A 27,528-nucleotide genomic window follows, 5' to 3' on the forward strand; every position below is an offset into this window, starting at 1 on the left:
ATAACTTGCATTCAAGAGTATCAAGAGTTGGTTGGGGAGCCCTCTGATCCATTGATATTGATATTTAACAAATCTTGGACTTCTGGGGAAATCCCCAGTAATTGGAAAAAAGTTAATGTACCAATACTTAAAAAGGGTCAGCGGGTGACTTCGGTAACAACAGGCTGGTTACCTGCGCGTTGGTCCCAGACAAAATCAAGAAAATGGTGATATTGAGCATAATCGGTGAAGAACTAAAGGATGGCAGCATAATTCAATATGATTTTACTGAAAATAGGTCTCAACAAACAAACTTAATATCTTTTGCGAATACAGATTTGATTGGCAGAGAGGTGACTGTTGGCATCACACAGGTAGACTTCAGGATGACATTTAACTTAGTCCTGCACAACATTCTGATTTTAAAAAACGAGCACGAAACAACACGATTGTTGCACATATTAAATGGATTTTAAAACTGGCTCAGTGATCTCAGAGATAACTGTAAGTGTTGCTGTTTCCTCTTCAAGAAGTCTGTCTATGGCCTTGTGATATTCAGTATCTCTATTAATGATCTGAAAGAGTAAATAAAATCATTGCTGATGGATTGCAGATGACCGACTAGTAGAATGGTAAATGATAGATAGCTCAGTTATATAGTATAATGTCTATTGCTTGGAAAAAATGAGCTGGGCTCAAGTGAACAATGTGCGTTTTAATACAGCCAAATACAAGGTAATACATCTGGGAACCAAGAATTTAGGTCACACTTCCAGTATGGGGGACTGTACCCTGGAAAGCAGTGATTGGAAATTACTTAAGGGTCATTATGGAAACCAGCTGAACGTGAGCTCTCAGTGCAGTGCTGTGGCCTGTAAACAGAGGAACACTGAATGGAAGCGTGTTATAACCTCTGTGTAAAAGATTCATGAAACCATAACTGGAAAATTGTGTCCAGTTCTGGTGTCCACAGTTCAAAAAGATTGTTGACTAACTGGAAGGCGTTCAGAGAAGAACTACACAAATGATTTGTGGTCTAGAAAATCTGTTTTATAGTGAGACTAAAGGCGTTCCATCTATTTAGTGTATGCAAGAGAAGGGTAAGAGGTGACTTGTTCACTGTGTATAAGTACTTACACGGGGAAGAGATTTGTGATAGTAGAGGGCTCCCTAATCTAGCAGACAAAGACAGAATGAGACCCAGTGGTTGGAAACTGAAGCTAAACAAATTCAGACTAGAAATAAGGCACCCATTTTTAACAGTGAGGGTGATTAACTAGTGAAACAACTTACTGCGGATGTGGTGGATTCTCCATCCCTTGAAATCTTTCAGATTGGATTTCTAGCTCAGCCAGACCCTTTGGATTTGATGAAGTGAGGTTTTCTGTCCTGTGCTACATGGGCAGTCAGACTAATGATCATTGTATCCTTCTGGCCTTCATTTATACAATTGTAGCCTCTTGCAACCTGGGGTTGTTTTCACTATTATGTCAGACTAATTCTGCAAGGTAGTGACCAATAGCTGGAAGTTCAGAAATTCTCAGATGGACACTTGCTGCTGTGTTCTGTTCTTTAGGATAGTTAGAGGCGTCCATAAAAATGCTGGAGAACTTCCCTTTTCCCCTCTTTTCCGTTGGTTTATGTTCTCGGCTGCTTAATATCTGCTGGTGAATGGGAAAGTAGCATTAATCAAGATTGCTGCTGCTTTCCTTACTGAAAGATGAGAATGCAGGAAATGGAGGGATTTGGGCAGGTAGGAAACCTGTGCCTGTATTTGTCATTTGATGATGATAGCTTATTAGCTCGCTCTCTCTTGTTCCAGGCGTGCAATGGAGCTGAGCTTTGCATTAGTTAATGGGAACAACATCCGTGGAATGATGAAGGAACTGCTGTATTTCCTGGATTCCTGTGAGCCAGAGTTCAAGGCAGATTGTGCCTCTGGAATATTTCTTGCAGCAGAGAAGTAAGGACTCAATTAAAGTTAACATTAATCCCCTGCTGGTCCTGGGAACTGTGTGGCTGGACATTTGTGTATCTCCCCCCGCCATGCCAGAACCAATGAGGCTGGGGGACTGTGTTGGTCATTTCTTCCCCTCCCCTCTGCGAATCGGCCCTGGTGTGGTCTGTTGTTATACCTATCTTGAAAAATGGCATGGTCCGGTGCTTATAGCTTTATGGGAGGTACTGTTTGTAGGCACTTAATTACTGATTACATTGTTAAACAATTCCAGAGTGCGGACTCCTCCTGCTATGTGGAATGGATGCCCTGTTCAGTCTCTCTTCCATTAAATTGTGAAACAAGATGATCTCATTACTACTGTGACTTTATAATTGGAAGACCAGCTCTACTGTCCTGTACTGCAGAGTATCACTTTACTCCTCAGTAAAGCTAGTCATTTAATGCTCACATATTGAAAAACTGAATCCATATATTATTTCCTAGCAAATGTGAGATGGCCTCCTGGTGAGTGATGGATCAGGAGGTGAGGGGAGAGGAAGCTTTCATAATCCTGCCCAATTTTCTACTGGTGGTAAATGCCAGAACTAATCACTCCTCTGACTTTTTCTTCATTATCTTCTCAGATATGCCCCTTCCAAACGCTGGCACATAGACACAATTATGCGAGTCCTAACAACGGTAAGTGGTGGATATGCTGAGAACCTATGAACAGCTTTCTGTGACTTCGTGCAGTGGCTAGTTCTGCATCAGTTTAGAACCATCAGCCACTCTGCACTGTAGTTGTGTTGACTGCAGGCTTTGGCTGCTAATACAGAGCACTGTGTGTGTGTGTAGGAGCTAGTGACAAGCAGCCTGGGACAATTAGTTAGGGTGTTCCCTGAAATGAGAATTGGAAAGGATTTTGATTTTTTTTTTCCTCAAGATTTCAGAAGAGAATGTGCAAGGAGCCACTAATGTCCTAATATTTAATTACTTCAATGGCAGTAGCACCCAGGGGCTTCAGGAAGGGTTAGGGCTGCTTTGTACTGTGTGCAGTACAAGTAAATATGGAAATACAAGCTCTTTAGGGGAGAGCCATAACCCAAGAAGCCAAGTGACATATGAAGGGTGAGAGGAGAGGGGTACAATCAAATACATACAGCTTTTCGAGATGGATACTCCGGCCATTCTTATGTAATTAATTATACATAAAGTGCCAGCTAACCCCGCTACCTTTGGACCTAATTATCATTTATTGGCTGACCACTTGATAACAATCACTGCTGAGGTGGGACTAGAGGAAGGCCTTGCAGATGAGGTCAGTGAGGACATGCCATGTGTATGGGGCAGCATGGAAGAAAGCATGGAGGAGTTTGTGTGAGAAGCTGACAAATGGGTGCTATAATTTAACATTTGAGACAACAGTCTTCTCACAAAGCGCCTGAGAAACTGGGACTGTGGTCTCCAGTTTGATTCCTGTCCTTAGTGTCCTTGAGTGGAAAGGAGTAGCTTCCTTTATTGAGACTGAGACTCTATTTCCATTCAAAGGCTGACTTCCATTGAGAACTGCCTTGGTAGTAAGAGGGGAGCTTCTTGCAAACAGTTGCCATGGGGATTGCACAAGCTCCCTCACACAGTGCCCTGACCTAGGCCTGCTGAGGTATGTCTGGACTGCAGCTGGTAGCATGCCTCCCAGCCCAGGAAGACAGACACATAGCTAGCACAATACGTGGTGGCAAGGTGGTGACATGGGCTGGTTACCCAAGTACAGGCTCTGGGTTGTACTCGGGTGGCTAGCCCAAGCTACCGCCCACATTGCAGTGTCCACACTGACTGTTTCTAGTGCGCAAACTAGCTTGAGCAGAGATAGTGCATCTGTCTACTCGCGCTGGGAAGCACCCCCTCAGCTGCCATCCAAATGTACTCAACGGCCTCAGTCCCTTCTGGTCTCTTTTAGCTGTGCGTGTTGGGGCCCATCAGTCTGTGCCTGCAGCTCTTAGTTTTCTGTTTGGCCAAACTTCGATCTGCTAACTATTAATGCCAAGGGTTAGCTTAGTCGGTGTCAGTAGGCTGCATGTAATTTTCTTTGTTTCTGTGCTCTTGCACGGTTTTGTCCTTGGTCAGCTTTTTGGCTTTCTTGATGCCAAGGCCCACTGGACAAGAGATGCAATTCAAGCAGTATACCGCCTTCCTCCAAGATGCCAAAGTCAAATGACATGTTTGCTGCCTCATCTGCGTTGTGGGGAGAGGTTATTCCCTGGCTCTTTGTTCCATGTTCCTGGCCCCTAGACAAAGGGTCTGTAAAGATAGATAAGCAAGCAAGTCCCCTGGCCTGTCCTTCATCAGACCAGAACTGTCTGTGAGCAAGAGAACAAATAGAGCTGACTTCTGCATGTCTTCGTTGAAACCTTTCTTGGCACCAGAGAATGTGACACTGCTGCCTTCTCTGCTCTGTTCTTTGGAACTGAAATCCAAGGTACCTTGCATGTCTGCATCTTGAGTGCCGAGGTCCATGCAAGGAGGAGAAGCCAGTGGTGCCATCATCCTTTCAGACTGTCTGAGGGCTCAGAGAGATGCTTCTTTTGTGGAGGCATCTGTTCCTTTTTCTGCTGTCTTAATGTGGAAAAGGCAAAAGAGCCAGGGGCCTGGGCTCTCAAGTAAAGGTCTAAGAGAATCAAAGACCTTGGTGCTGAGTGATGCTGTGAAAGAATTTCTATCTCAGAGAGAACTTTTTGTATGGATTCAAAATAAACATTTGGCATTGGTGCTTGTGCTCATTCCATCCTCTGCTTCTCCCTGGAGAAATGGAGTCCTAATCCATGCAGATGCATAACACAAAATCAGTCACTACCTCCAAAGAGCTCTCAGTCTGGATTTGCCAAGACACAACAGGTGGATGAAGTAGACATAGGAGGATGAGGGCAGGACAAACCAGTGGTATATTTGGCACATTTTTGCTGGTAAGCAGCAGCCGTAGCTTGTGCCTGCCTAGCCATTCATCTACTGAGTAATGCAGATGGCAATGACTTATTTTCTTCCTGGTTCCTGTGGGGAAGCATGTCATTTGATTACTTTTTAGTTTGTGCTGTGATAGCCTTCATTTTGACAGAGATATCCGAGGGCCTCTGCAGCTTAGATTTTTCTGGATCATCAGGATGTAGTTTGTTGTATAGGTGGGTGGGGGGAGAAGCTAAATAATAACTATCTCCTACTGTTACCTGACTCTGTGCATTCACCATCAGCCATAGGCTGTCTGCCCTGAACACTCACTGAGGCATGTGAGGTATGTGTAACTATGCACTGCAGTGAAAAGCAGGCTGTGTCCACGCTGCGGAGTGTAGGTACATGCAGCAGTGAAATGCTGTGGCATGGGGATGCAGCGGGGAAAGGCTCTGACGGGGGAGGCTGTGGGAAGGGCTGCTGTAGCTTCCCGCAGTGGGGAGGCAGTGGGACGCTACGTTACTATTTTTAGCAATGTTGGCAGGAGAGGCACTGCTAGGGGGTGTAGTGAGACATGTAGGGTATGTACCCTAAGCTTCTGGTTTGTCTTTACTCTACTTGCCTAAGTAGTGCCTTGCCATCTACACTGCTATTTATACCCGTGCCAGTGGGTCGTGCAGTGTGTGTACTCTACATGCTGCTATAAGGAGTGTGCACTGCAGACATACCCATAGAGCATCTCTTCGGGATGTTGCAAAGCAGTTTTTAACTCCTAGCAAATTCTTTAAAGTACCCTTTGAGTTTGCTCTGAGCTGGCTTGAGTTTCACTGGTGGATGGAGTATGCTGGAAGAGGGTGTGACAGTGAAACCAAAGAAGCCTCCTGTATGTTTCTTGGAAATATGACTTCTCTTTCAGGCAGGAAGTTATGTTCGAGATGATGCTGTCCCCAACCTGATCCAGCTGATAACAAATAGCATGGAGATGCATGCCTATACTGTACAGAAACTCTACAAAGCCATCCTTGGTGACTACTCCCAGGTAGATGTCCAGCCCAGGTTTCGCAGTGACCCCTAGTGTCCCTGTTAATGAGCCAGCATGAGTGACTGCTTCCAAAGGAAGCTAAAGGCTCAGTAATGTCCATTGAAAATCCCCCATGGGCCAGTCCTCTGGCCAGTGAGGACAGGAGTGGTCCTAATTCGACCTGTTCTCTTGGTGATACGTACTGCCCTTTGAACCGTACCAGACATCCCCCAGGAAGCCTCGTGGTGCACTGGCCAGGCCGGCTGTGTCTGCTCAGAATGGGCAGGATTGGAGCTACTGAGCCTGGCTGTGTGTCATGCAGAGAGCTGGCATGCTGCGACGAAGTGGGCATTCACCCACGAAAGCTCATGCTCCAATACATCTGTTAGTCTTAAAGGAGCCACAGGACCCTCTGTTGCTTTATGCAGAGAGCTGCTTGTCCCTGACATGTCTAACCTTCTCTTCTGACAGCAGCCCCTAGTGCAGGTGGCCTCTTGGTGTATGGGAGAATATGGAGACCTCTTGATATCTGGTCAGTGTGAAGAGGAGGAGCCGGTTCAGGTACTGCTCTGGAAAGGGAGAAAGTAGAGCAGTTGTGAGTGTACTGGGGTGGAGGGTCGGAGTAGTGTGGTGCTGGGCATGTGGGAGTGGTGGGGGGATGCTCTTGCCGGGGTTAGCACTGGTGGACATGATGCTGCTGGGCCGGAGAGGAATCACCCTGCTGTAAGATGGAGCTGCGCTGGGGGCATGTGTATTGTCAACACTGGGAAGCTCCTGGCATTGAGGTTGAGTTGGAGGGGCTTGGGGGCTAATTCTGGCCATGCAGGGGCTGCGCATCGCACTGCTAATGCTACTTCTCCTTGGTGTATGGGGAAAATGCAATTTACAAATATATCAAATGTATGGATTTTAATTTTTAAATGGATTTCTCAGTGCCAATCCAGTGCTCTGCATGCCTGTCCCAGAAATGGAAAATCCCACTATGAACACAAACAAAGGGTTGGACTGCCCATAAATATACCTGCCAGCCCATATCCTCCTCCGTGATGAAGGAGCAGAGGGAAACAATGGTTTGGGAGTGTGCCCAGGAGGTTGTGCAGCAGAGCCCATCTCTTTTCTAACCCTGCTGCACTTGCTTTGCTCAGGTAACGGAAGAGGAAGTACTCGATATTTTAGAAAGTGTCCTGATATCAAACATGTCTGCATCCGTTACACGAGGTTACGCTCTCACCGCCATCATGAAGCTTTCCACGAGGTTCACCTGCACTGTCAAGTGAGTCTACCTTGGGTGCTCACGCTGCATGGGGAGGCGTGCTGGTGAAGGCCAACAGGACATGCATGTGGCAGACAGGAGGGCACAAGCTGCAGTGGGGCCAGAGGGAGGGTTTCTGTGATGTAGCTTCTGCCTTCGTGTACCATAAAGGGTTTTCCTGTTGCTTAAACTCTGTGATCCTGCCTTGCATACATGTATGACGAGTGTTGTGTGGGTTTGTATGTGTCATGCTCTCCCTGTTCATTATGGTCTGTGCTCTGTGTGGAGACTGTGAGAGTTCACTTGGAAATATTCTGTTGCGGAAGTGAATCCTCACTTATGTACCCCTCTATCCCGATATAACGTGACCAGATATAACACGAATTTGGATATAACGCGGTAAAGCTGTGCTCCGGGGGGTGGGGCTGCGCGGTCCGGCCAATCAAAGCAAGTTCGATATAACGTGGTAAGATTTTTTGGCTCCCGAGGACAGCATTATATTGGAGTAGAGGTGTATATCGTTTCCCTTTTGAATTCCCTCTGTCCACAATTCAAAGGGAATGAGCAGCCATGTTGTTTACAGGTGACTTGCCTAGCACTGTTGGGCACACTGCTGTTATTGGGGATCTGATACGCCCTGTAGTATTCCAGCAAAGTGTCAGACAGCATAGCATCATGGGTAGGGCCCTACCAAATTCACATCCATTTTGGTCAATTTCACAGCCATAGGATTTTAAAAATCATAAATGTCATGATTTCAGCTATTTAAATCTGAAATGTCATGGTGTTGTAATCCTAGGGGTCCTGACCCAGAAAGGAGGTGTGAGGGGGTTGCAAGGTTATTGTAGGGGAGTTGTGGTACCGTTATCCTTACTTCTGTGCTGCTGCTGGCAGCAGCGCTGCCTTCAGAACTGGGCAGCTGGAGAGCGGCGGCTGCGGGCCGGCCACCGCCAGCACCAGCGCAGAAGTAAGGATGGCGTGGGATGGTATTGCCATCCTTCTGCACTGCTCCCTGCAGAGCTGGGCCCTCAGTCAGCAGCCATCACTCTCCAGCCACCCAGCTCTGAAGGTAGCAGCGCAGAAGTAAAGGGTGGCATGGTATGGTATTGCTACCTTTACTTCTGCACTGCTGCTGGCAGGGCGCTGCCTTCAGAGCTGGGCATCTGGCCAACAGCCGCTGCTCTCCAGCCACCCAGATCTTGAGGCAGCACAGAAGTAAGGATTGCAATACTGCAACCCCCTAAAATAACCTTGTGACCCTCCGCAACTCCCTTTTGGATCAGCCCCCCAATGTGAGAAACACTGGTCTCCCCCATGAAATCTGTATAGTATAAGGTAAATGCATGAGCAATGGTTGGAACCCCCCTTCGGGGAGGCTAGCCCCAGCTCTGCCCCTTTCGCCCACGGTGCAAGTGCCCCCCTCCCTGGCGTCTGAAGCCCCAAGACCCCCTGCCGTCCCTGGCTGGAGGATCCCTGGGCTGGCCCTAACACACAGACACAGACACACCAGTGGAGTCCCAGGCCATCTGCAGCTGTGCTGAGCCTCCCCTCCCCAAACCACCTGGGGAAAAGCAGCTCTGGTCCGGAAGAAGCTTTTGATATGCCCCATGCAGGTTCCAGGGCAGCTGAGGAGGCAGTACTTGCTACTCAGCTTCCTGGGTTCATCAGTAATCTCTCTGGCCTCCAGGGAGATTACTGATGAATCCGGGAAGCTGAATAGCACATACCACCTCCTCAGCTGCCCCGGAACCTGCATGGGAAAATAAATCGAAAACTTCCTCCCAAAAGCCTGCACCCAGGGGTTCGACGTCTGTGGCAGTGCCAGGGGAGCCAGAGCCTCCCCAGGCCTATTATACCCACCGCTCATGGGTAAAAGCACACAAGACCAAATTTCACAGGGGGAGACCAGATTTCATGGTCTGTGATGTGAATCTGGTAGGACCCTAATCATGGGCTGCATAGTTACCAAGGTAGTAAATTAGAAACAACACTGTCCCTATTGGGTTACAGGCCAGTTACATGGACACCTGCTGGTGAATTCTGAGCTCATGTCTGGGGAACACTCTGCCCTTGCTCAGTGCTTAGTGGTTTCATTATTGGTTTCTTGCCCCTCAGCCGCATTAAGAAGGTTGTGTCCATCTATGGCAGCAGCATTGATGTGGAGCTCCAGCAGAGGGCAGTGGAGTACAATGCACTTTTCAAGAAGTATGATCACATGAGGTGAGTACAAGAAATATTTAAGGTGAGAAGGGATCATTTTGATCTAGTTTGACCACCTGCATAACATGGGGCCAGAGAACGTCACCCAGTGATTCTGCATCAAGACCACAGCCTGTCCTTGAGCTAGAAGCATGTCTTCTAGAAAGATGTCAGCCTTGGTGTAAGGACATCAAGTGCTGGAGAACCCACTATGCATCTTGGAAAGCTTTCAGTGGTTAATGACCCTCACTGTTAAGAATGTGCATCTTATTTCCAGTTTGAACTTTGCTGACTTCAACTTCCAGCTGTCTGCTCGTTATGCCTTTGTCTGCTAGATTAGAGCCCCTGTGCTGTCTAATGTAGTCTTCCTGTGTGAATCTCTTTAGACCATAATCAGGCAGTCCTCACCCTACAAGAAATACCCAGACAAAGTCTATCCTCCTCCTCCTCCCCAGACTTGGGTACAAGGGAAAGATAATGGGAGTCCAGTGACAACACTGGGAGATAGCCAGTTCCATATGCCGGCCAGCGCCTCCAGAACCAGTTCCTCGGCATCCTAGAGCTGGGCTTCTGTGGGCTACATTTTAATAGCTTGTCTTGTCCATGCTTCCTCCATTCACAATTTCATGGACCCCAGCTCCCTTCCCATTGGTGATGCCATAACATCTCTGTGGCAGTTACAGGAACGGCTCTCATGATAAGGTCACAGGAGGAAAGCTTCTTCTAGTGGAATTTAGCTGCTGGAAACATGATGGAGCCATCATCAGATGATCACCCAGCTCCTTGCAAATGCATGCAGAGGCACTGCAGAAGACAGTTTAGGAAGCTTTGCCTTGGAGCAAAAAGGATCATGAACTTTGATTGTGTAGCCTTGTGAGAAAGGGTTTGAAAAGCTGGGGTGGTGAGTGTATTGGCCTTCGTTACACGGGAGTGTTCCAGGGTTGACGGTTTTCACTCCAGAAGAGTTTAGTAATGGCTGAGAATGCACAGTCCTGGGGCTCAGGTTCCTTGGCAATGTGACACTTTTCATTTTCTAGCCCTCAGAGGCACACAGGCAATGTAATAGTCTGTTCAGCATCATGCGCAGTGTCCGTGGGGCGTCCCCCAACTAGGTAGGCTCATATCAAGGGGTGGCTCTCATCTTCCATCTCTGACTTTGGTAGCATGTCCTGCATCCCATCTTTCCTCCCATTACCTCCCATCCACCCCTTCTACACACACAATCTCTCTGTGTTCAGACTGTTACCTAGTAGCTCTCCTGAAAGACTGGAACCCGGGTAAGTTTGCTGCGTGGGTGCTTGTCTTCCCCATTCCATCACCATGCCTTGTGCTGGATAAACATTCCTGCCAGGAAAACCCAGTCAGTTGCTCTAACTCAGCTACATCTGCAGGTGAGCAGGGATGTCTTCTGTGAGCACCCCCTCTCATGCCCCAGTGTGCTTAGGTCTTCTCCCCCTGAGTCTTGGGCTTCCCTATCCTAGCTCTGCAATGGGACCTGTCCCTTGTAGGTGCAGGGCAGGGCTCTGCATTGCCTATAAAGAAAATACCTGTCAATAACCAGGTTTATGCTGGTGATAGAGTGGCCCCAGTCTTTAATCAGCTCAAGCTCAGTTGTGTGATCCCAGAATTCAACTCTTCTAGTAGAGGTAAAGCAAAAGGCCAGGCACCCTCTTTACATCATCCTTGCCATCTCAAGTACTTTGGACTGGGATCAGGGTAGATGGCCCAGAGTGTAACCATGTCAGCTTCTTTCAGGTCAGCCCTACTTGAGAGAATGCCAGTTATGGAAAAGGTGACCACAAATGGCCCCACTGAGATTGTACAGACCAATGGAGAGACAGAGCCAGCAGTGCTGGAAACCAAACCTCCCCCCTCTGGGCTGCAGCCCACCAGCCAGGTAATGGAAGGTGCTCTCTTCAATTGGTGTAACCCTCCCACTGTCCTGTCAGACCCAGGGGCTGGAAGACTATTCCCTTCTCCCTAGTAAGCCAAGGGCATCTCTGCTTCTCTGACCTGTGCCTGACTGCCTGATGCAACCTGTCTCCCCCCTGCTGATTCCCAAGCAAAAGAAGGGAGTCAAGGACTGGCATCAGGGGAAGGTGCCACAGCAGGAGTGCAGGCTGGAGCAGGTGAGGTGGATGGAGTAAAATCCCACCTACGAGTTGTGACCTGCCTCTCAGCATTCAGAAACTCCTCCCCTCCTTGGCACAGCACCTCCTGCTGTCTTCCTGAGACCCCTGGAAACTAGATAGCTTAAAGTGCTGAGCGCAAATTGTCAGCATTAGTCCGAGACTAGTGTAAGAGCTTCACAGGCAGATCACTGAGAGAGGGACTTTTTCATCTGAGAGCAAGTGGCGTTTGTCACAGGTAAAAGCAAAGATAGCAGGGAGATGAGTAGGTAACAGGGGTTTTATTGCTTTCTTACTAGGCAAATGACTTGTTGGACTTATTGGGAGGAAATGATATAACCCCAGTCATTCCAACTGCCCCTACAAGCAAGCCAGCCTCTGCCGGCGGGGAGCTCCTTGACCTCCTGGGAGATCTCAACCTAACAGGTGAGACCAGGCTGCAGCTATTGAGGGGTATTCCAGGTCCCTCAGCCTGATGGGAGGAGTTGGGCCAGGGTAAGAGGGGCATTCTTCCATGTCCTTTTTCCAGGGATAGGGTCTTCTGCAGGGGAGGCAGGGAATTCCCCATTCCTTTGGCAGGGGGTGAGGTTCATTGGCATTGCTTGCCCTTGGTCCAAGGCTAATGTGGAGAGGGTGGGAAATGTGTTGGAGTGAGATGAGTGTTCCTCTGTCCTGGGACAGGTTCTCAGCCTGGCAGGAGAGGATCAAGAGGGGGGAGAGGTGGTTCTCTCTGCCTGGAGACCTGCTGGCTGGAGAGGAGAGACCCCTTGCTGGTGATGGCTGAGATTGAGGTCATCCTTGGGGAGAGGAGATGGCCTTGTTGGGTTTCTTGTTTGTAAAAATAGCATGCTCCTTCTAGCTAATCCTTGAGCTGGGAAAAGCCACTCTACACTTCCTACTAGCTAAACTCTACCTTCTTCTAACCTGCTTTCTCTAGCTTCTCCAGCCCCGGTCCCTGCCCCACAGATATCGCAGCCTCCGTTCCTGTTGGATGGGCTCTCATCACAGCCTCTCTTCAATGATATTGCTGCTGGTAGGAGCATAGGAACCCTGAGCACATAGAGCTATTGTAACCATTGGGGGTCTGGTAACGAGGAGGATTAGGGAGCGCTCGGGAGCAATGTGTGATGAAGGGGTGAAGGAGGAGATGGAATAAGGAGAAGGGGAGTAGTTCTCTACGTTCTGGGCGTAGGGTTTAGGGGCAGCAGGTGGGCCTGCTGACATTGAGAATGGTCTCCAGGTCCTTACTGGGCTGCTGCTCTTGTCCCTCGGCTGCAGGCATCCCCTCCATCACAGCATACAGCAAGAATGGGCTGAAGATAGAGTTCACCTTTGAGAGATCGAACACCAACCCCAGCGTCACCGTGATCACGATACAAGCCTCCAACAGCACAGAACTGGATATGACAGACTTTGTTTTCCAGGCTGCGGTACCAAAGGTAGAGCTGCCATGACTGGCTGGGTGGCTAGCCCCCTGTCTCTTTCCAAATCCTTGCTATTGTTTTGCCCCTTCTGCACAGAGGAAGTGAAGCTCCAAGAAGCATAAGGAGGAGTTAAAGCTGTTAGATCTCAAGCTGCCCAAATAGTCCTGTTCTAAGATAGTATTTAGAGTTGAGCATAACTTTTCTGAGCGGGTCCCTTTAGGGCTGAGCTTTCCCAGGGCTGGCTCTGCCTGGGGCTGGGGGGGATCCTTCTGGGAAGTCTGATTAAACACAGAACGAGACACTCTCCTCGTTATCAACAGCCAGAAGAGCCCTTTGAACAGCTCTCACTCTGAAGCAGGTGGGAGTAAGAAGATGAAACTTGGTAGGCGGAAAGGTGCCTTCCTGTGTCCCAGAGACAATCCAGTTTGGTTTGGCTGAGTTGGGAAGACTTGTGCATGCATGTCTACTTAGCAGCTCTGGTTGTGTGTGCAGAGCTGGTCTCGGATTGTGGTTAGAATGGAGACACTGCCTTTCTCCCTGGAAACCAGTGCGACTCAGCCTTGTGGCAGAATCATTCCTATGGTTATCAGGCTGTTTGCTCATGAGCACAGCAGAAGAAGCTCGCTCATCAGAGCAGTGAGGCTCCTCCTCCTCCCCATCTGCCAGCAGTTATGTCAATCTGATTTCAGCCTGTGAGAAAGCAGGAGAGATGAAAACCCTCTGGCCTCTTGAGTGCTGCAGGCATGCGTGCTCCTGACCTCTCTAAAAGGAGAAAGGACCAAGGAACTCCCTTAAAGCAGTCTCTCAGTAGTGCTTTCACCGTTGCTGTAAACAGTGTGACAGCACTTGGTGTGGCAGTGTAGCTGTATCTGCTAAATGCTTGGTGAAATCATCTTTCTGAAAGTCTTTTCCCTTTTCTTCAGACATTCCAGCTGCAGCTTCTGTCTCCCAGCAGCAGCAGCATCCCAGCATTTAACACGGGGACCATCACACAGGTCATCAAAGTTCTGAACCCACAGAAGGTGAGCAGTCCACTGGTAGAAGGAATTCCTGAACCTGGTTCTCATGGCTGTTTGGGAGATGGGGTTTAGTGCTGCTTGTTTTCGAGCAGAGTTTTCGGGCTTGCTCCTGGGGAATGATCGCTGGTGGTGTGACAGTGTGGTTATGATTGCAGTATTGATGTAGCCATGTTTTCAGGATATTAGAGAGACAAGGTATTACTTCACCCACCTTAGCAATGTAGTGTAGTTATAGCCAGAAAAGGACTATGGAAAAACAGACCTTTTCCCTGGGTGAATCCAATGACTTATCATAAGAACAGCACTACTGGGTCAGGTCGAAGGTCCATCTAGTCCAGTATCCTGTCTTCTATTAGTGGCCAGTGCCAACTGCTTCAGAGGGAGTGAACAGAACAGGGCAATTATTGAGTAGTGCATCCCGTGTCCTCCAGTGCCATCTGACAGTTGGAGGTTTAGGGACACCTAAAGCCTGTGGCTGCATACTTGTCCACCTTGGCTAATAGCCATTGATGGATCTATCCTCCGTGAACTTTTCTAATTATTTTTTGAGCCCAGTTATATTTTTGGCCTTCACAACATAGCTGGTAACAAGTTCCATAAGTTGACTGTGCCTTGTGTGAAGAAGTACCTCCTTATGTTTGTTTTAAACCTGCTGCCTATTAATTTCATGGGATGACCCCTGGTTGTTATGTTATGAGAAGGAGTAAATAACACTTCCTTATTCATTTTTTCCACACCAGTCATGATTTTAGAGACCTCTATCATATCCCCCTTCAGTCATCTTATTTATTTATTTATTTTATGAACAGTCCAGTCTTTTATTCTCTCCTCATATGGAAGCTGTTCCATACCCCTAATAATGTTTGTTGCCCTTCTCTGCACCTTTTCCAATTGTAATATCTTTTTTGAGATGGGATGGACAAAACTGCACTCAGTATTCAAGGTGTGGGTGCACCATGGATTTATATAGTGGCAGTATGAGATTTTCTGTCTTATCAGTCCCTTTCCTAATGGTTCCTAACATTCTGTTAGCTTCTTTGATTGCCGCTGCACATTGACCGGATGTTTTCAGAGTCATACATGATGACTCCTCCAAGATTTCTTTCTTGAGTGGTAACAGCTAATTTAGATCCCATCATTTTGGATGTATAGTTGGGATTAGTTTTTCCAATGCGCATTACTTTGCATTTATCAACATTGAATTTCATCTGCCATTTTGTCTCCCAGTTTAGTGAGATCCCTTGTAATTCCTCACAGTCAGCTTTGGACTTAATTATCTTTTGACCTTACCTCACTGCACTCCTGTTGGCCCCATGGAGCCGGTTCAGCCTTTGGCAAAAGGTCCTGAGGCCTCTTCTGTTTTAGGCATCACCCACAGAAAGTTAAACAAGTTCTGAGTGCAGAATCTTTCTTGAGGTGGCTTACAAAGGAAATGGATATTGCATTTGTACACTGGCTCTCTGTGATGCATAAAGGCAGCCTGAAAGGATGGTGCCTTTTTAACCTTAGGAATGCCAAGCCTGGTCTTTCCTGCTGGAGCATTTCCTAGCGTCTCAGATGTATATTGAAAACTTACTTGATCCTTAATCTTGAGCAAAGGCAGGCTTTCACTGGAGTGTTCATAGTGCTTGGAGTTTAATGTGTATTATAAAGAATGAAATTAAGCAGTTTTAAACATTTTGACTAAAAATCCCTTCCTCTCAACTGCTGTGACTTTGTCTCCTGGGATGTCATAATTCTCTCAGTTTTACAGTCATCACAGAGGCTTCCAGGGTTGAAAAGACCTGAATTTCTAATGGAGAAAACAAAAGATACTTTCTTTAAAAAGTTGAGGCCAACTATGTTCATCATAAAGCAATAGAAACAGGGTCAAGACCAATATTTTCCATTTGCAGGATACCTTTAATGCTTGCCTTTCTCCCAGGTTGGCACGGGTTAATTAATGCTTGTCCTGCAATCAGAGTATGTAAAGTGTTCGTATTAGGAAGTTAAAACAACAAGCTTATGCCCAAATAAATTTGTTAGTCTCTAAGGATTCCTCGTTGTTTTTACTAATACAGACTAACACAGCTACCCCTCTGAAACCTATTATGGATTTGATGCACAAGGTGGAAAGATTTTCAGATCCCAGGTGCCATTTGCAAAGCTGTCAGTTAAAAGTAGTATCTTTTTACTTGTAAATGATGCCGATCTGATCATTCCCAATAGTAACTAGGTTCCAAGTTAATTCTGCGGCACAGAAGGGAGCCCGTCTGACATGGAATCAGAGTATGTGACTCCATGGTGCTAGCTTTAGAGTCCCTTTTTTGAAAGAGCCTATAATCGTTTTATATACACTTGGACTGAAGTTAAGATGGAAATAGGAGCCAGACTGGTTGAAAGTCTCTGGGTAAAGATAAAAGGGTAAAAACCAAGGGTGATGTCATTGTAAAGTCTATTACAGACCACCTAACCAGGAAGAAGAGGTGGATGAGGCTTTTTTTTAAACAACTAACAATCATCCAAAGCACAGCACTTGGTGCTAATGGAGGGCATCATAGAACTGGAAGGGACCTCGAGAGGTCATCTAGTCCAGTCCCCTGCACTCAAGGCAGGACTAAGTATCTAGACCATCCCTGACAGGTGTTTGTCCAATCTGCTCTTAAAAATCCCCAATGATGGAGATTCTACAACCTCCCTAGGCAATTTATTCCAGTGCTTAACCACTCTGACAGGAAGTTTTTCCTGACATCCGACCTGAACCTGCCTTGCTGCAATTTAACCCGTTTGCTTCTTGTCCTACCCTTAGAGGTTAAGAACGACAATTTTTCTCCATCCTCCTTGTAACAACCTTTTATGTACTTGAAAACTGTTATCATGTCCCCTCTCTGTCTTCTCTTCTCCAGACTAAACAAACCCAATTTTTTCAATCTTCCCTCATAGGTCATGTTTTCTAGATCTTTAATCATTTTTGTTGCTCTTCTCTGGACTTTCTCCAATTTGTCCACATCCTTCTTGAAATGTGGTGCCCAGAACTGGACACAATACTCCAGTTGAGGCCTAATCAGCGTGGAGTAGAGAGGAGAAATTAGTTCTCATGTCTTGCTTACAACACTCCTGCTAATACATCCCAGAATGTTTGCTTTTTTTGCAACACCGTTACACTGTTGACTCATATTTAGCTTGTGATTCACTATGACCCCCAGGAAGGAGTACTATGGAAAGGGATTTGAGGGCATAGTAAATCACAAGCTAAATCTGAGTCAACAGTCCACGCTGATCAGGCCTCATCTTGAGTATTATCCCCTATTCTGGGCACCACATTTCAGGAAAGTCCAGAGAATAGCAGCAAAAATGAGTAAAGGAAGAGAAGACTGAGGGGGGACATAATTTTCCAGAATTTAAAAATTTTGTTTACAAGGAGGAGGGAGAAACATTCTTCTCCTTAACCTCTGAGGACAATACCAGAAGCAGTGGGCTTAAATTGCAGCATGGGTGGTTTAGGTTCCTGTCAAGATGGTTAAGCACTGGAATAAATTGCTCAGGGAGGTTGTGGAATCTCTGTCATTGGAGATTTTTAAGAGCAACTGAGGCAAACAAAATGGTCTATAATGCCTAGTCTTGCCTTGAGTGCAGGGGACTAAATGACCTTTTGAGGTCCCTTCCAGTCCTACAATTCTATGATTTTAAAGTTTCCTTCTAAGCTCTTGGGTTTGGGGTTTTGTGAGTTGTATCTATGTAGATGCTGAGTGCCACAATGTATCTGTTCCAGATACCATCTAGGAACAGAAATGTGTGTGGGAGGGGATGTGTTTTCTTAAAATTTCAGTTTGTGGAGGCCACTTCTAGATGCTAAGGCTTTGTCTACATTTTAAAATGCTACAGTGGCACAGCTTCACCTGCTGTAGTGCTTCAGCGTAGACACTACAATGACGGGAGGGATTCTGGCGCTGTAGGTAATCCATCTCCCCGAGAGGCAACAGAATTTTTCTGTTGATCTAGTGCTGTCTACACCATGGTTAAGTCAGCATAGCTACGTCTTACAGGGGTGTGGATTTTTCACACCCCTGAGAGAGACAGTTATGCTGATGTAACTGTTCAGTTTTGACCAACCCGGTGTAGCAAAATAGTGTTTGGCTGTTCCATGCTTTTGACCAAAATCTCTCTGAAACTGACCCTGCATCATTTCCATCACTGGCACTAGCCTTCATGTCTGGCGCATCTGCCACCTCATGCTCAGTTCTCCTCTGTAAATACTGCTTTGCAGGGAGTCGGTCCAGGACAGAGACTAATTGTTTTGGGTGTGTTGAGGAAAGGGCATCAGCATTGACCGTGAAAATGGCACATTGTCCAGAAGCCATTTCCACTGGTTTGTTTCCTTATAAGCACTCAAAGCCTGGTAACTACTCTGTAGCCTGGCATGGGCCACCTTTGCTGCTGGTTAAAGCTGACCATCGGAGGCCTGCGGAATGGACTTTCTGAGATGGTGGAAGGCTTGGATGAAATTGCCTGTTCTTCTTTGGTTTCTTTTGGTGCATAGTTAATGTGTAAGGCCATTCGCTTCCCATAGAGTCCCACTTTTCTTTTAGCAAAATGGCAAGCTTGTCAGAGCAACATTAAATGTCAGGAACATGTAGTTTACTGGCCAGTATCAGCCAAACAGTACCCTGTACTGGTGATGCCAAACCGCTTTGGGCTAAGGCTGGATATATTATTTCAAAGAGGCTAAAAGCCACGCTCAGTATTTTAGGCCAGATTCTTTGTCCTGTTGTGCTCCCTTGCGCTGCTCAGCTCTCACAAGGCAATGGAGGCCACACATGTTCCTTGCTGCGGAATCCCCGGAGGGTGGAGAACCAGAGCATCAGCTCCTTGTGTGTCTGCCTTGCAGCCCCTGGCCCAGGAGGTGCATTGGGGACAGGAATTGATTGGAGCATGCTGGGCTCTGACTGTTAATTAGATGGCATATGGTGCCTTGGCCAGTTGGTGCAACTTAAAACAGCTTCTGCTCTGCTATAATGTATCCCAGGGCTGGGACACAGAATTAGGGAGTGGTAACTGGTTCTTGGCTATGCTGGGGTGTGGGAAGAGATGTCCTATCTTGGGGCTCACCCCAGAGCTCAGGGACAGCCAGTTGAGCTCCTATTCTATTCTCCCTGGAGCTCCCACAGCGTAGCAGGGAAGCGTCTCTTCCCTCCAATACAGTGGGCAGCCTGCAAGGGAGCTGCTGAGCATCTTCAGCAGGGAAGGGCCAGCTCTCAGCTGTTCCAAGGGCTGCAGGGTAGGTGGTGGGTCTGACTCAGACACGTCACGGGACGTGCTCACAGGCACATTCAGTTCACAATCAAATATAAACCTTCTTCTTAACAGAGTTGCCACAGTTTAGAGTGTGGAGAGAGACCAATTGGGAACCGCTTCTCTGTGGTGCTTGCGGAGGTTCAGTACAGGCCTGGAGAAAGAAACACAATTCCCCTTTGCCATGGGCTTCAGTAGCACTGTATTCTCTACGGCTTAGGGGGATGGGGATGTCCCCTTTCTCATGGGTCTTGAGGCTGTTTCCTCTTCAGCCCTGTCACGTGAGGTCATGCATTTGAATCAGGCTGGGGTCCTGTGGAATAAATAGTATGTGCTCATGCAATTAAAGACGGTATCGTAACACATAAGGACAAGGGAGTAAGTAGAATTACAATTGCCAAGGCAGCCTTAATTCTGGCACTTCCTGACTTTTGAGTGCTTGGCTGTGCAACCTGAATGTCCTTTTAATATAACTCATTGGCAATAGTCTATTATAGATCTATAGAGCATGTCCTCTTGGACAAGGTACCTCAGGGTATTGCTGGTGGGCTCCAAACCTTTCACCTGTGGGTCACCAAGCTGAACCCTGCCCAGCTTGGTAGGGATAAAGAATTATTTCCATCTCTCAGATGTCTGGTCCCATAGAAGACGAATTTGGTTTCAGTTCCAGCCCTCACCTCACAAATCACTAGGCTTTGCATTAGTTGGCGACAAGCTAGGAACTGCATGGGCAATGGAGACTGAACTGCTGCCCCCTCACAGGGCAGTGTCTGTTTACCTATAGGGCAGCAGCACTGCCAGGCTCCCAAACAGCTTCATTCCTCAGGGTATCCAGCTGATGCCTTTTTCCAGTTCTAAAGTCGAAGTTTATGGTTGTATGGAAATTGGATAATTAAATGTACATAGTGTCGTATGGAGCACCGTCAGGCACCTGAGACAGAGCCTGCCCTGCAGACTGTGCAATACGCAGCGGAGGAGATGCAAGGACTTAGACAGGGGACCTGTCCCGCAGAGCCTGCGAGCCCAAGTGCTGGCCAGCAGCCGCCAGTACCTGGGGTGGGCCATCTGCCTTGACGTGCACAGTGGAGGAGAAGGATGGGGGGCAGGGCAGACTGAGCCCTATGTGGGTGCACAGGTTGGAAAACGAGCTATGCACTAAGGCTTCTACAGGGTTCCAGGAGAGGGACTTGAAGATTAGAAAGCACTTGCCTGTTGTCGATCAGCATTGGCTTTAAGTGAGTATCATCCTACCAGATTAACTGCCTGTTGAGATACATCCTAGCAGCCCGTGTGACACAAGTGTCCCCACAGAATGGGATAATGCTAGTGATGTATCCCTACTTCCTCCAGAGGTGACTGATCAGGTTCCATGGGGTGAGAGAGCTGGTGGGAGGGTTTGTGAGTTTGGGGTTTACTGAAGACCCTGATCTTGTTTTTTCCTCTCCTCTTATAGCAACAACTACGTATGCGGATCAAGTTGACCTATAATCACAAGGGCTCAGCAATGCAGGATCTAGCAGAAGTCAACAACTTCCCCCCTCAGTCCTGGCAGTGAGGCTCTGGCACCATTCTTACTCACCCCACCCAATCAAAGGAACTCTGGGAAGAAGGTTGATCCCTGGCAATCCCCCAAACTGCACCATGGACCTGGGGAACGATGAGACCTGCTGATGAGGAGGAATCTTCCGGAAGTGATTGCTGATTTTGAAGCATATCTGTTGAGACTAATTTCCTCCCCTCCACTGATGAGGCTTGCTGTTTGTGGAGTCTGCTCTGCACTCCCCCATGCATTCACAGCCGGCAGCAACATTCCCCTCCCCCCCAAGAAATATGCAGCTCGTTTGGAAGAGAGGCCTGGAATTGCTTGCAAGGAAACACTTTTTTCTCTCCTCCCCCCTCCTGCCCCCGTGCAGCAAGTGAGCAGCTGTCCCTTCCTTCTGCTGCCTTCTTTCCGTGGGGTGGGTAAGGTGGGTTTTGAGTCATTACTAGCTGGGTTACCATCTTCAGGCACTTTCATCTGGTGTTTGGGGGAAAAGCTTCTCCAGGACCATTAGGGAGCCCTGCCTTTTTTCTTTCGGTTTCCCCAATGTGTGAAGAGGCTGTAGGCTCCGAGTGGCCTATTCTGTGCATTGCTGTATACACACAGACACCTTAGCGATACGATATCAACAGCAAGTCAGGGACAGAGCGCGGGAAAAGTGATGCTGATGAGATCTGATCCAGTTGATTTGGTGCTATATTTGAACGTGAAGCCCTGACACTTCCATTTCCTTCACTTTCCATCATTGGTTGCAGCCATGCAGACTCACAATGGCTCTTCTGTAGCTATCTCGAAAGCATCACAATGGATCAGAGACCTAGAGCTCCAACCTACCCCATGCCCAAAATTTCAAAACTCTCTTATTGCCCAGTCCCTTGACTGTTGGCTGTGGTAGGTGGGTAGAAAGGCAACGTTCCACTCTTTTTGATAATAGGCGCCATTGCCTGCTGGGAGCTCAGCATAGACTACACTGCAAAATCACTTTTCCCTGTTACTCTAGACCCTTCCCCCCCTTTCATTTCCTAAGCCTGTCATAGACCCCTGGATTCCATCCAAGTTCATTCTTCTGACTGGGATGTTTATATTGTATCTGTAACACTGGCACTGAAATAAAGACCATGCAGTTTAAAGAGACCTTTCCCACTTTGTACTTAATGATGGTGTAACAAAACCCTGTTGCTCCTTGCTCCCCTTTCAGTGAAGTCCATGTCAATCCGATGTGGCACCCAGATTTATTCTCAAATTGAAAGTAACTAAGCAAGCTGTTCTTTTGTGGAGGCCAGTTTCTTGAGCATATGGGTCCAAAGACCTGAGGTCTAGTGCTCTTCAGAGCTATGTCAGTGATTTCCAGAGAAGAACTATGTATTGCTGCACTGCGTGTTTTTTAGTATGCAGTGTCAGCCAGGTAGTGGCGTCATGAACCTCTGTGGAGAAGTGAAGAATGGGAGCCAAGGCCCATAGCGAGAGAGAGGGCAGCTATGTATGGTGTTGAGCACCCTCCAGGACTGGGGAAAGGGAGGGGGCACACCTTGGATTTTCATCCCTTGAGCATATTGGCATGTTGAGTAGAGTCTTTTCTCCAACCCTGATGCTTTCTCAAAGGAAACTGGTAGCAAATCTGCTTTACTTCTCCCTTAGAGCCCTCTAGATGATGACCCGTCAGTGGTCCTGAGACCTGTACCCTTCAGGTGGTTACAAAGGACTGACACCAGGTGCTGGTCTTCACTGGAAATGTTTCCATCTGTCAATGTAACTGATTTGGATGCAGGACCTGATGTTTGCTAACTGTTGATGGGTGGTCAGAGCAGGTTATAGCCTTGGGTTCTGTGAGACTGCATGCAAGTGTGGGACGCTGGTTATTTAGAGAAAGTAGGGAGAGCTGCTCTGCCTTTGCCTTTGAAAAGTGGTCATTAAAGATTTATGTTCAGATTGCTTTTTTAAATGGTGTTAAATAATACTGTCAAATTGGCACAAGGCTTAGCAATGTGATTGATGGGTAGGTCCCTGTAGCAGTTTATCTCTTACTCATGGAGGCCATCTCTTTGCCTTCCAACATTTGGAGGGGATCAGCTAAGGCCTTTTTGATTAGAATAGAAGCTCTCTAGCATTCTGCTGGCATTGGCATCTGCTTGAGACTATAGGAAGAATAAGCTAAACCATAGTGTCTCCCTTGAGAACAGAACTGATCCTGGGTTGTAGCATTTACAAGAGCAATGTCTTGGCCTAATGATGGAGGATGAGGTGTCTGCTTCAGACAGAAGCGGGAGGATACAGGCAGCCCCGTACTATTTAACAGCTGTATAAGAGTCCATTCTTGGAAGTGCTGAGCGTTCCTTCCCATGCACTTCAGCCACAAGTGAGGGGGATGATGAGCATCTCTCTGGTTTAGAAACGCGTTCAGAGATCAGGCTAAGTCTGTGCCTTCGTTCCCATGAACTTTCCCATTCAGCTCAGTGAAGGCCGCCCCTGCACAAAGTCGCTCATTACTGTGAAGACTGCCGCACTTCAGTAGTTCCTTTTTCACAGGAAGAGCAGTGATGCTGGAGCATTGTGAGGACAGAGCTAATGCTGCGGAAGCAATGGTCACTCTGGCCCGTTGACTGCTGTACAGCTGGAAGCCGAATACCTCATTGCTTCAGGTGCCGTTACTTCCTCTCTTCTGGAGCAGCAGGTGTTCTGCCAGTAGCTTTCCAAATGGAAAGCTTGTAGGGATAAATTCCTCCTGTGTGCTTGGCTCCTCTTCAGCCTCATTCCATAGAAGAGATGTTTGTATATGTATGGAGCTCTCTGCACTTGACACAAAGTTTTGGTGCAGTTGTCCTGAGTCTCCTGACTAAGTTCAGGAGAATGCATGTGGCAGGGTGAGTGGTGTGGATTGTACACCTGTAGGACATTCGGTTTGAGGCCATCCCTTGGCTGTGAGATAATCCTTATGAAGAGGCTAAGCATTTCCATGGTCCTTGGAGGTCTCTGCCTTCCTCTTGCTAGGGATAATGGTCCTAATACCATACCAGAGTGAGAGAAAGTTTCATACCCCCCACGCACACCTAGTGATCAATCCCTTTGTCTGCTACTTGACCCTGGGTAGGTCTCTTAAACCCCTGTCCTGTTTCCTTTTTTGTAACTTGGGTGTAATAATGCTTGCCCACCTCTGTAAAGTGCTTTGAGCACTGTTTACATTCACACCAATGGAATGGGACAGTTGTACACGTCTGGCTGACTGCCACATCTGATGACATCCTTCCCATTTTAATGCAGGGGGACAGTGCTGAGAGCAGGATACAGACTTAAAGTTAACCTTTCTAACACTCTGCATAGAGAGTTTGGGGCTGGGAGAAGGGGGTGAATGTCTTTTTATCCCCCCCCCTTCTAGTGAAGATATTAATATCTTTGAGCTATGAGACAGCAGAAGGAATAGGAGCTGTATCAGGCTGAAGGCAGAGGAGACGAGGAGGAGGCAAGTAAAAGTCCTGAGATTTGATTTTGTGCAGCTTCTTGGGGGAACGGCACATGGAATTGATGTGAACACTCTTTCAAGCAATAGCAGTGAGTAGCTGCTGCCTACACAGATCCTTGGATATTTAACCCAGAAGATGCTGAAGCATCTGGGTCAGGCATTTCATTCCTTTTCCTAGGACTGGTTCTGGAGCAGCAAGGATGGCTTTTTTAGACCTCCTGGTGTGCTTTCCATGTGTTCATTTTCTGCTTGGGGGCTGTGAGGGAAGGAGCCACTGGATGCTTCCCTCTGTGAACTCACTTTATTCCTGTAATCTTTTTTTCTTTCCTGAAGTTGTAAGTTACATTTTACATGGAATCCCATCCCATCTCCTTGACTGTATTTAAAAAAAAAAAAAAAAAAAAAAAAAGCCCATTCTGAGAGGGGAGCCTGATGACGTTCTAACTATTGCAGATTTTTGAGATGTGAAAAAAATTTAATTAAATGCTAAGTCTTAGAGGTGAGTGAGGAGCATAACAGATGTAAACATTTACATGGGATGCATTAGAATTCTGCTGTGTGTATTGTCTTTCAGTTGAAACAAATTATGAAGTGACTAATAATAAAGTCAATACTCAGTGATTTAAAACTGTGCCTTGTTCCTTTTTTCAAGTGTAGTGGGAGAGGACTGGGTTTTTAACCACATGACTACCTATAAATATAAATTAATGGAGATATCCTATCTCCTAGAACTGGAAAGGACCTTGAAAGGTCATCAAGTCCAGCCCCCTGCCTTCACTAGCAGGACCAAGTACTGATTTTGCCCCAGATCCCTAAGTGGCCCCCTCAAGGATTGAACTCACAACCCTGGGTTTAGCAGGCCAATGCTCAAACCACTGAGCTATCCCTCCCTACCTGGCTAATCACTAGTGGGCATGAGAAGGCCAGGCACCTGGAATAGCCTGAGCAGTGATCACTGGAAATGCCAGAGCTTGCAGATTCTGCCAGTGTGTTTGCTTAACAGAATGAGGACAGGTGTGTATTATTAAACCTATAAATGTTATATAAATTTCTCACTAAGAGAAGGCTGCCCAACCACAAATTCATAAACAAGCTTAGGAACTGTACCCCTTCAGTGCTATAGAAATACTGCTGTTGATATTGAGTACTGCAGAGGTGAAACAGGAATCTTGGTCATATGGTATGGCTTGTCTTAGTCTCTCCATAATAGCAATATGTAAGGAATTACTCCTGCAATCCATTCTTGGAGTCTGTTGTAGTTCAGTCTGGGCTTTGTGATATTTGGTCCTCTTTTTTTATTATTGATATCTCTAGGCGTGAAGAAGACTCCAGTCCAATTATCATTGGAGGGAAGCAATGTGAATGCCATCTGTGCACTCTCTGCTGACTTTATCCCTGTGATGTATGAGACTAGGCTTGTTTTCATCTATGAAGTAACCCAGTGATTGTTTTGCTCTGCAGAGGTCCAGACCCAATATACCACAATTGTGTCCCTACAATAATCTGATTGTAGAAATCCCGTCCAATACAACAACAGTGTTGAACTATGATCCAGTAGTTTTCCTTCACATTTGTCCCATTTTGGGTGGAAATTGGTTTCTGGAAGTTGATGATGCTGGTTGCCCTAACTTTCCGACAGGAGAACCCAGTGGAGAAACAGCTTATGTTTGAAAAAGTTTTCAGCCCCTGCATTTAGATTGCATGTGTCAATGAGGGAATGGGGCAAACAGCCTTATTCGCACATTGGTCTGTAGGTGTCCTCCTTTTTGTGAACTACTTGGCACTCGCAGGAAAATTCAGGCCAATAGCTCAACATTGTGCTTCCTGTTGGCAGTGGGACAGCACCTTGCAATTTGTTTCCAAACCAAAGTAGCACAGTCAGGAGAGCTGCCCAGATTAAAGCTTTGTTTAGATGCTCTACTGGGGGGACAGATCACAGTAAAACCACCCATTAGGGATGGTTCTAGAAAGGGACAAAGATGTGTTTGGAGAGCCAATTCCTTTTTGCCCACCCCTCTGAATCAGGGCAATAGTAACTTCATTCTCCCTCTCTGATGGAGTCTAGCCCTGGCAACTCCATACACTTCCTCAGCATGCATAATGTATAACCTGAAAATGGAGTGCACAGTGAAAGCCTGGCCTAAAGAGCAGGACAAGAAGAGAACGCATGTCTCAGTAATGGCAGCACATAGGAAAGGGATGAAGTGTTTGGCACTGTAAGAGTTCTTGAAGTGTTGAATAATTGCAAAAAGCACAACTGACAGCTAACTCTGGGACAAGCCTATTTGGGAGCAGCAATGTATCAAGAGAGAACTAGGGAGAAGAATCTCCTGGCATGTGCCTAAAGTTGTCAGAGTAGGCTACAGATCTATTGCTATTTCAGTTGGGGGTTGCCAGGCGGGATTCTTCACACAAATATTATCCATTGGTTTTCCTATTTTAAATTTAGATAAGCTTGTTCTCCCTCTCTTCCCCCCAATAATCACTAAAAAGTTGTTATCCCAACTGGTTGGCCTGTTTGTGAAATAACTGTGCTTGGTGCTTTACAGTACAAGAAAGCTGTGCTTATCTGCACAAGCATTCACATCAACCCTGGTTTGACAGTAGTGGTAAAAACTGCTAGATGTGGACTGAACCTTCTACCATTGTTACTGTAACTCTCACTAACACAACTCAGCTGTAGTGAAGCTAGGTCAACGGCGGGAGAACATGTGAAAATCCTCTGTGTAGATTCAGCCTCAGATAGGAACAGAGGCAATGGAATTCCTATCAGAGCAATCTGCCAGTGGCCAGTACCAGATGCTTGAGGCAAGTACAAGAAACCCTGTGGTGGAAAGCTACTAGCCTGTTTGGAGGGGATATTTCTTCCTAATCCTGTCAAATTAATGGGTGTCTCAAGCCCTTTTGATGTTTAAAATCAGCAAGTCTGGATAATTTGCATCCAGGCATTTTAAAAGAGCTAGCAGAGGATGTCTCTGGACCCTAAGGCACCACCTTCCAAGCAGCCTGGCCCAAGAGCTCTACAGCACAAATGTGAGTAAACTGTGTTGTGACATGGCAATCAGGGTTGCAGTGCCATTCAGGTTTGGCCTGGCCAAAAAGTGGTGAGGCCAAGGTCTGGGTGGAAACACCCCCTTCCCTCTTGCCAGCTCCAAAGCCTGTGATGAGTCTTGGAACATGGGAGAAGCTCCGGAGGACTGAAGGAAAGCTGAAGTTGTGCCAACATTTTAAAAAGGTAAATTGGGAGACCCAGGGTACTATAGACCTGTCAGCCTGACATTGACCAGAAAATAATGGAATGGCTGATATGGGACTTGATTAATAAAGAATTAAAGGAAGGTGACATAAGTAATGCCAA

General features: G+C 46.9%; 1 protein-coding gene across 5 annotated transcripts in view; it reads left to right on the top strand.

The window, feature by feature from the left end:
- Window positions 1-24,798, top strand: part of AP1G1 (adaptor related protein complex 1 subunit gamma 1) — a 95,888-nt gene extending 71,090 nt beyond the window's left edge. For 3 of the 5 annotated variants that reach the window (XM_005310212.5, XM_065567691.1, XM_065567692.1), the window contains exons 12-23: window positions 1,802-1,942; window positions 2,563-2,617; window positions 5,775-5,897; window positions 6,351-6,440; window positions 7,025-7,152; window positions 9,247-9,351; window positions 11,086-11,227; window positions 11,759-11,885; window positions 12,397-12,492; window positions 12,738-12,898; window positions 13,807-13,905; window positions 20,627-24,798. In XM_005310212.5, the coding sequence (XP_005310269.1) occupies window positions 1,802-1,942; window positions 2,563-2,617; window positions 5,775-5,897; window positions 6,351-6,440; window positions 7,025-7,152; window positions 9,247-9,351; window positions 11,086-11,227; window positions 11,759-11,885; window positions 12,397-12,492; window positions 12,738-12,898; window positions 13,807-13,905; window positions 20,627-20,728 (1,369 nt within the window). In that variant the 3' untranslated portion in view covers window positions 20,729-24,798. The remainder of the gene's footprint in view (window positions 1-1,801; window positions 1,943-2,562; window positions 2,618-5,774; window positions 5,898-6,350; window positions 6,441-7,024; window positions 7,153-9,246; window positions 9,352-11,085; window positions 11,228-11,758; window positions 11,886-12,396; window positions 12,493-12,737; window positions 12,899-13,806; window positions 13,906-20,626) is intronic. The other 2 variants (XM_065567693.1, XM_065567694.1) reach the window with 2 other exon arrangements.
- The last annotated feature ends 2,730 nt before the right edge of the window (window positions 24,799-27,528 follow it).

Source organism: Chrysemys picta, chromosome 14 (assembly GCF_011386835.1).
Source record: "Chrysemys picta bellii isolate R12L10 chromosome 14, ASM1138683v2, whole genome shotgun sequence".
Lineage (NCBI taxonomy): Eukaryota > Metazoa > Chordata > Testudines > Emydidae > Chrysemys > Chrysemys picta.